Source organism: Papaver somniferum, chromosome 7, assembly GCF_003573695.1.
Source record: "Papaver somniferum cultivar HN1 chromosome 7, ASM357369v1, whole genome shotgun sequence".
Taxonomy (NCBI): Eukaryota; Viridiplantae; Streptophyta; class Magnoliopsida; order Ranunculales; family Papaveraceae; genus Papaver; species Papaver somniferum.
Window position 1 is genome coordinate 120529685 of NC_039364.1, and position 14606 is coordinate 120544290.

At 37.4% G+C, this 14606-nt stretch overlaps 2 protein-coding genes and 1 non-coding gene across 3 annotated transcripts; 1 reads left to right on the forward strand and 2 right to left on the reverse strand.

Moving 5' to 3' along the window:
• The first annotated feature begins 1125 nt into the window (after positions 1 to 1125).
• LOC113295132 (flotillin-like protein 4) lies at positions 1126 to 3795 on the forward strand. Its single transcript, XM_026543483.1, has 2 exons — positions 1126 to 2061; positions 3256 to 3795. Exons 1-2 carry the CDS (start codon positions 1126 to 1128, stop codon positions 3793 to 3795), a joined length of 1476 nt encoding a protein of 491 aa, XP_026399268.1.
• Positions 3796 to 4366: 571 nt separating this feature from the next.
• Positions 4367 to 6499, reverse strand: LOC113298277 (flotillin-like protein 4). The gene is made up of 2 exons (XM_026546977.1): positions 5303 to 6499; positions 4367 to 5145 (listed from the first exon to the last, which is right to left on the reverse strand). Exons 1-2 carry the CDS (start codon positions 6233 to 6235, stop codon positions 4624 to 4626), a joined length of 1455 nt encoding a protein of 484 aa, XP_026402762.1. The 5' UTR covers positions 6236 to 6499; the 3' UTR covers positions 4367 to 4623.
• Positions 6500 to 11428: 4929 nt separating this feature from the next.
• TRNAE-UUC lies at positions 11429 to 11501 on the reverse strand. The gene has a single exon. It is a non-coding gene; the product is annotated as a tRNA-Glu (tRNA).
• Positions 11502 to 14606: the final 3105 nt, after the last annotated feature.

Here is a 14606-nt window from a genome sequence, read left to right on the forward strand (position 1 = left end):
ATCACGCAAACATATTAAAAAAATTCAATTTTGTGCGGTTAGGTTAGCCCACCGGGGAAAAAATTATATTTGTGTCGCACATACTAGATTATTTCTAACTAGTAAAATGGAACATAAACTTCTACACACGCGTCATATTGGTGTCGCACACGTATTCTATGTCCAAAGCGTGTCTGATGCGGACACAACGTCAATAGTGTCGTATCGTTGCTTTAGCCTAATAAGATAAACCAAGAAGGAAACAAGGAGACTTTAGCAAATCTCCCCGCAATTCTAACCAGCGTAATAACATTATTCACTTCCACAATTCTATAACGAATTCCACCCTTCAACTTAAGGCTTACACTTCCCCTTTTGCAATCCCACGTAATGAATAAATTTTCTTTCCTGTGTCTTAGAGTAGTATTTCTCTTGCATCACTCTCGAAAATAAACTCGGCTATACCAACCTAACATTATAGAGAGACTAGAAGAAATTTTAGAGTTCCTGGTATTTTCCACTAACGTGTAGAATTTGTGGATCATTTTAAAAATATATATCAAAGCAAATGCTTCAAAAGAAAACAAAAATAAAATCAAAGCAAAGATTTGTGCTTCATTCTGGTTTAACTGCTGCAAGTATTATGTTACAAGGAAAGTTCAGTAAGTAGACTGACAGAAACAAAGATAAATCTCAATACACGCACAACATTCTTTTTTGTGGGAGATGCACTTCCCACTCTTCACCAACAATTCATCTAACAATGGGGGACGACCGATTCCATGCTGGATTGAGGTTTCCCTGGCAAAATATTATTGGTGCAGTTAAACTTGCCCTCTAGGATAGAAGATCTTGTAATCATCTCCACTTCAACAAAAGGGACTATAACTTGCAACGAAAATCTTGTATTCGTGGGTGAAGCATTATTTAAAACTAAAATATCCACGCAAGTAATTGACTTTGACGAAGCAAAAATAAGACTTTGCCAGGGAAGAATTTCACATCATCCCCTTAATAGTTGTTGTATACATGTTTATCCATAATTTCATTGCACCAACGCATATGTTATCTCTGCAATTTTAATTCCGAGATACTTTAACACAGTTTTGTTTTGGGTCGGTGATTTACAGAAACCAATTCTAAACCATGTTTATCAGTTACAAAGTAGCCAAAGCTTCAGAATATCTAGTAATCACTGGATCCGGCATCGACGACATAAAACTTGCAAAAAAGGCATGGGTACTTCTAGGCCAGTCGAGCACTATTATCGACGTATCTCCTGTGAATTATACTTTCGAAGTTCAAGCTATGAGTTCCGAAAAGCTTGCTTTCCTTCTCCCAGCCGTCTTCACTATTGGTCCTCGTCATGAAGATCAACAAAGCCTACTGAGATATGCAAAACTGCTCTCTTGTCATAATCGTCAGTCTAACCATGTTAAAGATCTAGTTCAAGGTATTATTGAAGGAGAAACTCGAGTTCTTGCTGCTTCAATGACTATGGAAGATGTATTCAAAGGTACTAAAGATTTCAAGAAAGAAGTATTTGAGAAAGTTCAATTAGAACTCAACCAATTTGGGCTTTTGATTTACAACGCAAACATTAAACATCTTGTGGATGTCAGAGGACATGAATATTTTTCGTATTTGGGTCAGAAGGTTCAAATGGAAGCAGCCAATCAAGCAAAAATCGATGTGGCAGAAGCAAAAATGAAAGGTGAAGTTGGAGCCAAGTTGAGAGAAGGTCAAACTGCACAAAACGCGGCAAAAATCGATGCAGAAACGAAGATTATATCAACTCAAAGGCAAGGGGAAGGAAAGAAAGAAGAACTTAAGGTAAAGGCTGAGGTTAAGGTTTTTGAGAACCACAGAGAAGCTGATGTAGCTGAAGCTAATGCTGAATTGGCGACCAAGAAGGTTGGGTGGGCTCAGTTGGCACAGTTGGCCGAGGTTGAGTCTGTTAAGGCGGTGGCCATCAAAGAGGCTGAGTTGCAAAGAGAAGTTGAGATGAAGAATGCTTTGACTCGGACCGAAAAGTTGAAGGCTGAGTTCCTTAGTAAAGCCAGTGTGGAGTATGAAATCAAGGTAATTGTTTCATTTCTGCTTTCACTTTTTTATTCTAGAAATTTGGACTGGACACACTTAACTAAAACATGCTAATTTTTGACAAAAAAAAAATTAGGATGCAAAGGGGTGACCAAAGTCCGTCCTTTTGTTTCGCCATATGATTACAAAAGGTCACTAAATTATGAAGAATAAAACTTATATGGAGATATTATTACTGAAAGAATGCACAAACAGAGAATTCTACCACTGTAGAAAAACCGCTACAGAACAGAACAAAAACTAAAGAAAGAGAACTAGAGAAACATACAACCCATGAATAATGCAGTTTGACAGCTGCTAATGAGAAAATTGTTGGCTTTCCCTCCAATCCAAGGCTAAAATCTGATTGCACTTGTAATTTCAAACAATCTCGCTTTTCAAAAAGATTAAAGCATTGCCACTGGGCATAATTGGCTAATTGCCACCAGCGTTTTAGAAACCCCTTGGTGAGAATGAACTTGCTAAACTCACAACTGATTTAGGAGTCACCCAAGCCCATCCATTTGGCATGAGTGAGATTTCATAACACCCCATCCATACCTAAGAAGCAAAACTGCAGTTGGAAGTAGAATAAAGAGATTTCATGACACCCCTGATTAGGTAGGTTTCTGCTTGTATCGCTTTGATTATCTCATATTAGGAGGAACAGGGAGAATAGAGGCGCAGAATATAAGTTTCTATTAAAATGATGAACAGGACAAGAATCCAATTGAAACCTAAACCCTCCACTGATGAGCAATCCTAATTCATATCTATAACCAGGGATCACACTATGTATAATAACAACGACAACAGAATTCATATCTATGACGAGGGATCACTACGTATAATAATGACGAGAACAGCTAGATAGGTGGAAAACCATAAAAACTTGAGACTGTAAATTTGTAATTCTAACTAGAGCTGAATGCCTGCCTCTGACAAATCATCTACTCCAACTAAAGAGACCAGCTTCGTTTACCAGTAACTATGTTCTGAACACCTATAGTAATGAATATTTATAGTCGTACTCTAGAAGAAGCTGGCACTAAAATAATATAAACCAGCAGTGACCATATTTAGTTCTTAAGACATTCCCTCCCTATGAATTCTCATAAGCAATTAAGCAAGAAAAGAACCACACAAGCATTTGGACAAGAATTTGTTTGTTTGACCTAAGTAACCAATTATCAGGTTCAAGAGGCAAACTGGGAGCTATACAAGAAACAAAAAGAAGCAGAAGCAGTACTCTATGAGAGCCAGAAGGCAGCTGAGGCCCAAAAACTAGCCGCAGAAGCAACTCTTTTTGCTCGAAAACAAGCAGCAGATGGAGAACTATATGCGAAAACAAAAGAATCAGAAGGTTTAGTAACGGCAGCAGAGGCACAAGGAATTTACATTCGTACTTTATTTCAAGCATTTAACGGGAACTATGCTGCATTAAGAGATTATCTGATGATAAATGGTGGTATGTTTCAAGAAATTGCCAAGATTAATGCCAGTGCAGTTCAAGGTTTGCAGCCAAAGATTAGTATATGGACCACAGGCAATGGCCATTCAGGGGATGGTAGTACTATTAATGCTGTAGACGGTTCAGTTTCAGGAGCCATGAAAGAGGTGGCAGGAGTTTACAAGATGTTACCACCATTGTTTCAGACTGTTGAAGAACAAACTGGGATGGTCCCACCTTCATGGTTGGCTACTCGGTCCGTTACATCTTCTAATCAATCATGATACTTCTTCTAGACATACAATTTTAATGTGGGTTATTTAGACTTTTTTCTCTCTAAATACTGGTGCTAAGGTCTTGTTTTATTTATGAAAGATTGGGATTTGGTGTTCTCATTTCATTTGTGATGTTCGTGTATGTAATAAAGTCAGACATGGCAAATAGAGCTCTATAAATTCAAGTACACATAACGATAAGCAACAGTCTCTGAATTTGATGACTCTAAAAGTAGTTCTACACCTGATATTAGCTACGTAAGGAGGGATTTAGGGTTCTTCATAGATAGCCGATTGATTTTGGCATCATTTTCCAGCTGGGTATCTGGTGTCCATACATTCAACAGTTTACAACAGCCCAACTAGAGTAAGCATCTGTACTGACTTATTTTATACACCAAACAAAGGTGGGTGCTATGGGCATTAAGTTCGAAAAACCAAACACAGGAGGGTGCTATGGGCATTAAGTTCGAAAAACCAAACACAGGTGGGTGCTATGGGCATTAAGTTCGAAAAACCAAACACAATTGGATGCCAAGATGCGCAAAATAGATGTGTATTTTTATAACGGAACAACTAATTTAATAAAAAGAAAAATTTTATAAGCAGATAGATGTCAAAACTATTTCTCTGAGGCAGTTTGCAAAGTAAATTGAATGTAGTTCAATTTACCTAAATATTCATTAAAAAGAGCAGTGGACCACTGAAGTCTTAAGCAACCTAAAACTATGATCATAATCTGAAATCCTAGAAACCAATAAGGCTAATGAAATCAAAGCCTAAAATATATGTTTGTACCTTCATGAAAGCATCTTGTGAGCTAGCTAGCTAGCATAGTTACTTTGGAGTACCAGAACTTGCAGCTAACCATGTGGGAGGAGTCATTCCAGTTTGATCCTCCACAGTCTGAAGCAAATTTGGCAAAGTCTTATATAATCCTGCGATCTCTTTCAGAGCTCCTGAAGCTGAACCATCTACCCCATTAGCTCCCACAGAAGAACCATCACCATTAGTCCAAATACTAATCTTTGGCTGCAAACCCTTAACTGCACCAGCATTAATCTGGGCAATCTGTTGAAACATTCCACCATTAATCATCAAGTAATCTCTTAGTGCAGCATAGTTCCCATTAAATGCTTTTAAAAGTGTTCGAACATAAACTCCTTGTGCTTCAGCTGCAGCTACCATTCCTTCAGCTTCTTTCTTTTTCGCGTATAATTCTCCATCAGCGGCTTGTTGTCGGGCAAAAAACTGTGCCTCAGCAGCAAGCTTTTGAGCTTCAGCTGATTTCTGTTTCTCATATAAAGCTGCTTCTGCTTGTTTTTGCTTCTTGTACAACTCCCAATTTGCCTCTTGCACCTGAAAATTTCATTATGAATCATCATTATTGATAATCTTACCAAGATTTAGGCAAATATTGGTACCAGCACAATCCATTACTAACGAATAAACTATGAAATCTGATTAATAAATTAAACAATAAATAGATATGAAATAGTAATTAACAATCAATTACCTTGACATCATATTCCACACTAGCTTTACTAAGATACTCGGCCTTCAATTTTTCAGTCCGAGTCAAAGCATTCTTCAACTCAACTTCTCTCTGCAACTCAGCCTCTTTAATGGCAACAGCCTTAACAGATTCAACCTCAGCTAACTGTGCCAATTGTGCCCATTTAGCCTTCTTAGTAGCCAACTCCGCATTAGCTTCAGCAACCTCAGCATCCCTTTGGTTTTCAAAAATCTTAACCTCGGCCTGAACCTTAAGTTCTTCTTTCTTTCCTTGTCCTTGTCTCTGAGTTGCAATAATCTTGGTTTCAGCGTCGATCTTTGCCGCGTTTTGTACGGTCTGTCCCTCTCTCAGTTTGGCACCAACTGCACCTTTCATCTTGGCTTCTGCAACATCAACTTTGGCTTGATTTGCAGCTTCCATCTGAGTCTTCTGACCCAAATAAGAAAAATATTCATGTCCTGGAACATCAACAAGCTGTTTGATATTTGCGTTGTAAATCAACAGCCCAAATTGATCAAGCTCTAACTGAACCTTATCAAACACCTCTTTCTTGAAATCTTTAGTACCCTTGAATACATCTTCCATAGTCATGGAAGCAGCCAGAACTCTAGTTTCTCCTTCAATAACACCTTTAACAAGTTCTTTGACATGATTAGATTGACGATCATGACTAGAGAGGAGTTTTGCATACTTCAACAAGGCTTCATGATTATCAACACGAGGACCAATTGTGAAAACAGCAGGAAGCACGAAAGAGAGTTTTTCTGAACTCATAGCTTGAACTTCGAATGTGTAGTTGACTGGTGAAACATCGAAACGATTGAAGGATTGACCAGGAAGAATCCATGCTTTCTTTGCTAGTTTGATGTCGTCTATACCACAACCAGTGATTACTAGGTATTCTGAAGCTCTTGCGACTCTGTAACTCACCATCTTGTTCGATCAAAGATCTCTCTCAGAGATGGAACCAAAAATATTTTATCAGGATTAACAGATCGTGAATGAGTTAATGGAGATGGGAGTCGGTGTTTTTATATCCTAACGCAGAGAGAACCCTAATTTTGGAATTCCAAAATCTCACCAATTCTTTCGCAATTCCAGCGAGTCTATTTAGGACTCTAAACAACTCGGTGATTTGTTGCTTAATTTAAATCTTCGCCAGCACGGCAACACAGAAACGGAATTTGGGTTTTTGCCATTTTTGGTATGACTTTGCGTGACTGCTAAAGGGATTAGCGAATTCTATAAGGGGGGTTAATAATCCAGGGGTGATCGATAATTTTGATTTATAGAGGTTTGGTTACCCCATTAAATTTGATAACACCTGCAACCGCTGTGGCATATTGTATGAGCCCCACTACCGCACTACTCCACTGACCCAACTCTACTTTTTATCCCACACGATTGTTAGTCTGTTACGATTCTGATTTTGGTATGCTCTGATTTTATTGACTGCACGTTTCTTACGTCTGGTTGGTCAGTTTTTTTTTTTTGCCAAGGGGTCAGTTTTACTATCTTGAAATGTGAAAAACCTTCTTTATCCGAGAGACTATCCAGGCGCCACCCACATGCGCACCTAGGTCCTAGACTCTAACCGCATTCAAGTGATAAAACATTGTGTAAATTTCAACTAAACCACCCGAAAGAGTGCCAGGTCTATTAGTAGATGCCCTCCAATTTAATACTGAATGTGAATATAAAGTACTTGGAAACAACCAAGAAACTTCACATAATCCCCCATCAACAGTAGCTTTATGGCGTAAAACTAGCTAATTTAGGTGGTTTTTGGATTCACTTTGGCCGTCTACTTTTCGTTTGCTTACCTATTTATCGGTAATATTGGATGGAATGCACTGTAAGTTTTAACGCAACATACGCATTCTGTTTCATAACGTTGGTTCTGCATTTATATTCTTACTTCTTTTATACTAATGTTCTCACAGTGTCAGTGTCCAGCATGTGAAAACATCAACGTCAGTGTCACAAAACATCAAATGTATGCAATGCAAATCTGTTCGTATTAGGTGTCTAAATCAAACACGGGAAACTGATTTTTACCATAGTTATTATCCGAGATGCTTTTGAATAGGTCAGTGGTTGAAATTTTTAGTTTCTCTTCTTTTACTTTTTGGGTTACTTTATTTCATAGCAAGGAAATGTTGATGGAGTTCAAGTGTTCGGAATCTCAATGCAAAAAAAGATAATTCCGGAAGACAGATTATCTCTGATGAGCTGCATACGTTCTCATCAAGGCGAATGGTTATTGATGCAGACAAAAAATCTGAGAAATGGGTATAGTAGTAGTTTTAACGACAAATAATACAGTCGCTTTGTTTGGATTAATCAAGCACGAACCAACAGGCTCAACACTATGCATTTGAAGGTATCCAAGTACAATTGCCAATGTCTTCTTTCGGTCATAAAATGCCCCATATACCTTAAACTGAGACACAAAGTTGTCATAAATGTAAGATTAACCTATTCCTAAACAACTCCAATCTCTTAAAAAAGATAGCCTGAGATTGAAGTTAACAACCTTCGGAGAATTGACAGAAAACAAACACAAATTATATTCCATAAGATTAGGTTGAAGCTTATAAAGCCTGGCACATGCCACTCCCACGCCTATAACTACTACTTTTACTAAATAGCATAGGGTCTGCCCTTAATAACTGGACAGCCCATAACTGGGGACATGACAGATACCCACGTAACCCACCCCTTCAAATCATCCTTGTCCTCAAGGATGGAGGATATGAAATGATCTGAGTACGGTTGATGGAGTACACAGCAGCGACAACTTCTTCTCAACAGTATGAAAAATTTCAGCATCAAGGTCCACAAATCGCTGAACTCATTCCTGGAATTTCAGTAAGCGAGCCCACTATCTTCGCGATTTTGTACGTCTTAATAGCATTGCTAGTGCTACTGACTGTATACGCACATTCAAACATAAGGAATATATCTCCACTGCCAGTTGACGGGTGAAGGTAGCTTTTCTCGTTTCCTACTCGGGAAAGGACTTCATAAGTGCATGAGTATATCTGATTCCAAGACCTCCTTACTGTGTCTCTGTTTTTATCTAAACAGTTGGCATACCAGGTAATAAGGTGGACTGCTGCAATGAGAGATGTCGGAATGAATGTCATCCAACTCATGTTTCTGGTACTACCTCTTCTTGGGCTAATTGCACTTGCTGACAGAGTGGACTTGACAGCCTCCGCTTTTCCGTCCATTGTTGTGCCATTAGTGGCAGGAAGCTTCAGCTGCGTCAGAAGTTGATGAAAACCTTCAAGAAAATACTCAGCTGCCAGCATAACATACTTATCCAGACTCTTTCTTATTACGGTTAGGATTGACTGTTGCCACTCCTGACTTGGAAGGAACCCAAAATCTTCAGCAAAAATTGAGTTATGTAACCGGAGTCTGTACTTATCAGTTAAATTGCTCATATACATCGAGAAATGCAAGGTTAAGGAACAATTTGCTACAAGACCTGAAGAACTCCCACTCTTTATCTCCGACAACTCTTATATGCCTTTGGTTAAAAAATTCATATAATCTGCTATCAATAATTAGGGCACCACAAGCAAATCCATGAGCTTCTAAGAATGACTTCTGAATATCTGATCCCCATGCATATGATTCCACTCTATTGGAATCCCTCGTTGGCTCAAACAACAAACTCCACATTGGACTTCTCAAGAGTGTGGGTAAACAATCTTTAGCTGCCAACAAGATGAAGAATGTCACAAACACTCCCGCAGGACCCAAATTGTGCTGCCATTTATCCATTTCTCTATACTGCACAAGTTGGCCTCTTGCACATAGATGACACCCAAACCTATGCATAACAATTGTTGCCCTGGTCCCAGCTAAGCTAGGAATTGCACTTTCTTCTAATATCTTGTTATGGGTTAGTGTTTCCATTACTAAACCTGCAACAACCAAATCCTTCCTATGCTCCTTAGGTAAAAGTAATACAACAGATTGATGTTGCTGGATATGAACAAGGGTAAAACAAGAAGAGCTATGAAATACAATGACCAGAATTATTCTCACCTCTTCAAACTTGTATATACTAACCCTGGTGATGTGATGTTCAGCTGAACTAGAAGTTGAAATTGCAATAAGTGTCGAGAATTCCTGTAAGATACAGAATGCAACCCGCCACCCCTGACTGCTAAGGAATCCCCATTACCAGCAACCATTGTACTAGGTAATTCTCTTTTATAAATTGCCAAAACTAGAGATAATCAGACATTTTCCAACTTCTATTATCAACACTACAAATTACTCTAATTGAACATAACTAGCTCCCCAGAACCAATTTCAAATTCTCAACTGTTTTTAAGAAATGAAGAGAAAAAGACTTATTTTATAAGTCTCATAGGAGAGATAGCTCTTGCAAAAGTATATGCACACTGTTCTAATTCAATCTTCTGTTGTAATCTGCCTACATCAAGTCGAGCATCATCAATAACCCGATCAGCTTCGTTGAATCTTTTATTCATTCCCATCTGCAGAACTCCATCTCCTAGCTGTGTAAAAACACCAACCACTTCAGTACTAGTTTCTTCCAACAGTTCTTTCGTTATGCTCTCGCCACCATTAGCTCCTACAAGTAACTTCTTGATTTCCACTACTCCTTCGCAGAATCCCACTCCTCTATATCCCCTCTTGAGCTTCAAGAGTTCACAATGTCTCTTAACAACTAAGGATACCACCACAAGAGAATAGGAATAGACATGGAACCAAGGAACACCATCTTCTAGTTTATACACTGTAATCACTTGTGAAGACCGCACAACTGCTGGATGATAGACTTGCCTACGAAACTGATTTAGCCAAACCTTCATTAGTGTGGCAGAAAACTCAAAATTGTAATGTAAGAAGGATGTAGGTTCTGCATGTACCCACTGTTGAAAAAGCACAAAACCAACCTCACCAATAAAACACCAACTACGGCGACTAGGAATTTGATTGAGTACTTGTTGTTCTTTGTCATATAAAGTCTCAAAATAATACAGAGAACATTAACTTGGTGCAAGGTTTCATCACACAACTCATAAGCATTCTGACTTGAATTTGAAGTTGCTGCAACAAAACCTTTCTGAACTTGTCCCATCTGAGTTAGGAAACTGATAAGCATTTCCTGTGCAGTAACGTACTCAATTCCCCTTGTCATTTGAATGATCAATATAGTCAAAACAATCCAGAGAATACTAGGTTGTTGTGGCCTTTTACCAACCAGCTTGTTAGCATCAAGACAACCACCCTTGTTAACCAAGGACAACATATTTGCATTCGTAAACATAGAATCCAGAAAGTACCCCATCTCCAGAATCAATTCATACATAAAATTTGCATTTGAAATATTGATATCAAGCCATTAAGAACCCTCAAACACCAAAATGTATCTATGTAGAGTTTAGAACTACTTTGATCATAATACAAATACCTTCTCATAACTCCGCACTCTTTACCACGATCAAAAGGCATACAACCATAACCAGAACTAGGTGAAACAACAAATGTAAAAGTAATTTGAGATATAGATTTAATGAATAAAACTTTGTTAACACTGGAGATGTAAGGAAGAATTGGTATGAAGCTAATTGAGACATTAAAATGGTATAAAAATCTGTAGAAGTAAAAGATTTAAGGCCCTTTGATATGAATGGATTCAGATTTTCATCTGAAATAAACTTCCACTCTTCAAACTGTCTAAATACATCATTTGAATTCTGATTCAGTGTGCTGAAATTCTTCACACCATAGTTGAACAATATACTGACTGATACCTAATCACCGCCAGTCGACTTACTGTACTTATTCTAGCAGAGGTAAGCATGTCGTAAAAATAACTTTATTAGTTGTGCCCGCGAACAGATAAAACAACATAGGAATTAGCACCCAAAACATAAATTTAGATTAATGTGCTCGACCTGGTACTTGTTACTGGAAAAGAGCTTTGGTTTTGGTTTTGGTAATGCATACAGATTTGCTTGAGCCAGCAAATAGTGTAGAAGATAGTACCCAGAACATAAATTTAAATATGCACAGAGTTTTCCTGAGTATATGCAATATTGGGTTCATGGCCATTGCAGAAAGACTTAACTTATGTGCCATCTGTGGGAGTCGAACCCGCAACTACATGGTTGAAGGCCATGTGCTCTACCAGCTGAGCTAAGATAGCAAGCAAAAAATTACAGCCAAACATAATCAATCACAATGAATCACATCTTTATTACCTTTCAAAGTAACTGTTTGCTATAACTATAAACTTATGTATATACAGTAGGACTTGAAATTTTCAAAATCCAACTCTGACATGTCTAATTAAGTAAGTTAAATGATGTTATGTTTTCCAAAAACAAATATGATATCAATGATTTGAAAGTATATATATGAATGTGAATAACAATTTAGGAGAGGAATGAGATTCCCTTTACCTATAATGTAAGCGGCTACATGAGGAGCTTCAACTGAACTCAGGTGCTCATCCTAACAAAGTAACCCCCTTTTTCACACTTTCACCTTTAGGCAGGGGGTAGTCTATTTTTTCCCTGTGTTATAATACATTAACATAAAGCTAGTCAAACTATACAACTGAAACACATAAGATAATTTACCGCGAAGATTTTCATAAAAGAGATATTGACACTGATTAAATTGTAAAAATATGTGAATACAAAGATAACCACCACGAACCAAAAACAAATAAAGATGGTTAGGCATATAGGTGGTGACTGGTGAGAGACTCTCAGTGAGAGTAGATTCACCACAATATGTATACTACCCAGATGATATATATGATGCTATTTAGAATTAGTGGACAGAGGATGGCCTACGACATTCTTAGTTTGTTCAAGTAAGAATTATTTTTTTAGTGCCAGATATTTTATAATCATTAATGTTCCTCACTACAGCAGATGAGGAACAAATTTCATGTATAGGTAATCAACCATGGTATCTCTTTCATATTCTCAGACATCTAATTTTTGAATGATTCATTTACTCATAATCTCTTAGATGTTTGTGGTAATTAAACTTAATTATTAATATGCTTTGTTAAATGAATTAACCATCACAACCAAGTTTCTACCTTCTGTCTCTTGAAGATGTCTGTAGTCAGCTAGAGTAGCAAGAATATGGGTATTAAAAACCAGCTTATAAACTGAAATAAACAACTATAGTAACATTAGGTAAGTAGCCTTACCTGATTGGAATTCAAAGGCTTTCTTTACCTCATTGGAACAACTCCAATCTTCTATCTAATTACAAGTCTCTTTGAGCATCAGCTTACTCAGTTGCTGAAGCAAAGAAAATAAAATATATTTCTCTAATAAATATTGTAAAGATTATAGTACCGAAATACGAAAACTTACCGTAGCAGTAGAGATGTTTCTTCCTCCACTGTTGGCAAAGCGACAAAAAAAAAACATTGACATTAGAAGGACCGAAAGAAGATAAGAGAACTTTTAGAGCTAACAAAATAGGGTCTTTGCAGTTTGAGACTGCAGCTAGTACGAATGCATCACAGGAAACCATCACCAATTAACATAAACTAACAGATACTACACAGGATGCAAAGACATTAACCAATGAAACATGTAAAAAAGATGCCAAATCAGGTGCACAACAGAATATCTAAAATGAAAGCCATTACATTGTAGAACTGCGGTTTTTATGCTTTTGCAAACAAAAAATAGCCGGGCAAGCAAAGTGTAATAGCTAGAGAATAAATGCAACCAAACAACCAGGGGGTTAGTCGTGAGAGAGTTCGAGAGATTTCAATGTATTTAGGTTTTCTCCTGTTAGTCCTGAGGGAGTTTGAGAGAGTCTCTCCAAATCTCCGTTAGTCGTGGGGGAGTTTAGAGGAGTCTCCTAAACTCTCTAGAAAACACCTGTTAGTCGTTGAGGAGTTTAAAAAAAGCTCTTGAACTCCCTGTTAGTCATAAAACCCTACAATACTACGGAGTTGGTTGCTTTGGGGAGTTCGAAGGAGTTTTTAGTGTATTTTGGTCTCACAACAAATCTCTCAAAAGAGTAGAGATTTGGGAAGGAGTTTGGTGCGTAGAAAACCATAGGAGAAAGAAGAGGAAACGTTTTTTTCCAGGTATGTTTTTTTTCTTCTTTGATCTCCATGATTGTTTATAATAGTTTGATTTGTGTATTATTTTGATTGTTTTTCATATCTTTGATCTCCATGATTGTTTATTTTGATTGTGTGTATAGTTTTTTTTTTTGTGGGTACTCTCTCTGTCAAAACCCTAATTTGTGGTTTAAAAGATCTTGGTAAGAAATTGCATGATTTGATTATAATGATATCTTTAAATTCAACCGCTGGAATATGATGAAATTTGAGTATGTCGTAGTTTACCTTGTTATAGAAGTATAATAAAATTTTCACGCGGATCAGGTCACGTTTGCTACTGCAAAGCTTGCACAATATGTGACTATGGTCTGCTGAGTTTAAATCCCGAATAGGGGACTGATTCCTATTTATCTCATTCTCCGCTTATCGGACAAAATTGAAATTTTAGTATGATGTTTGTATATATGAAGGTTTCCTACTGTAGAAATTTCATGAAGTTCTGATCACTTTAGGTACACCAAAGTGTGAGAAATCCGGAACTGAAATCCGTATGCACGTATTGAAAGTAGTCGGGTTCTGAGTAATGTATCTTTTTAATGAACTGTTGGAATGCTATGATTTTTGAGTTTGTTGTGGTATATTGAGTTGTAAGTGTACCGTAAAATTTCAAGAGGATCAGGTAAGTATTAGTACTGCAAAGATTGGACAATCTGAAACTGTGTTTCGGTGAAACAGAATTCCTTTACAGCTATCTTCATAATTTGTTATGTCATCATGCATTAATTGGCTTGCTACTTTGCATGGGTGTCATTGAGAATCACTATCACTTGTTAAGTACTCTTATTTAGACACATACTTCTCTTCTATTCTATATGCCAAAGTTAAATACAGTGGCGTACTTCATTCCGTATTGGCGTGTTTTAGCCAATTCATACGGTGCTTTTGTTGCAAGGAGTTGCTAAGGGATTTTCTTTGATTAACAATTTGGCTAAGTAGCTCTGCGTGTTAGTACAGTGTAATCTAGTATCACATTTTTTTATCATGTTTACATTAGACTGTTTGGTGTTATTACTATCCTTGTTTTGTTAAGTTCTAGTATTAGTCTAAGTACTAATGTAGCTAACATGTCACACCATAGAATGGAAAAATCCAGCCAACCTGCTGAAAACAACAAGAAGAAAAAGAATGTTAGGAAGAATAAGA

What these genes read in the sequence shown, in the direction of transcription:
- LOC113298277 (XM_026546977.1), bottom strand. Translation starts at nt 6,235, where the DNA reads ATGGTGAGTTACAGAGTCGCAAGAGCTTCAGAATACCTAGTAATCACT. An exon ending in GTGTGGAATATGATGTCAAG is followed by an intron (nt 5,146 to 5,302) that starts GTAATTGATTGT and finishes TGAAATTTTCAG; the next exon opens with GTGCAAGAGGCAAATTGGGA.
- LOC113295132 (XM_026543483.1), top strand. Translation starts at nt 1,126, where the DNA reads ATGTTTATCAGTTACAAAGTAGCCAAAGCTTCAGAATATCTAGTAATC. An exon ending in GTGTGGAGTATGAAATCAAG is followed by an intron (nt 2,062 to 3,255) that starts GTAATTGTTTCA and finishes ACCAATTATCAG; the next exon opens with GTTCAAGAGGCAAACTGGGA.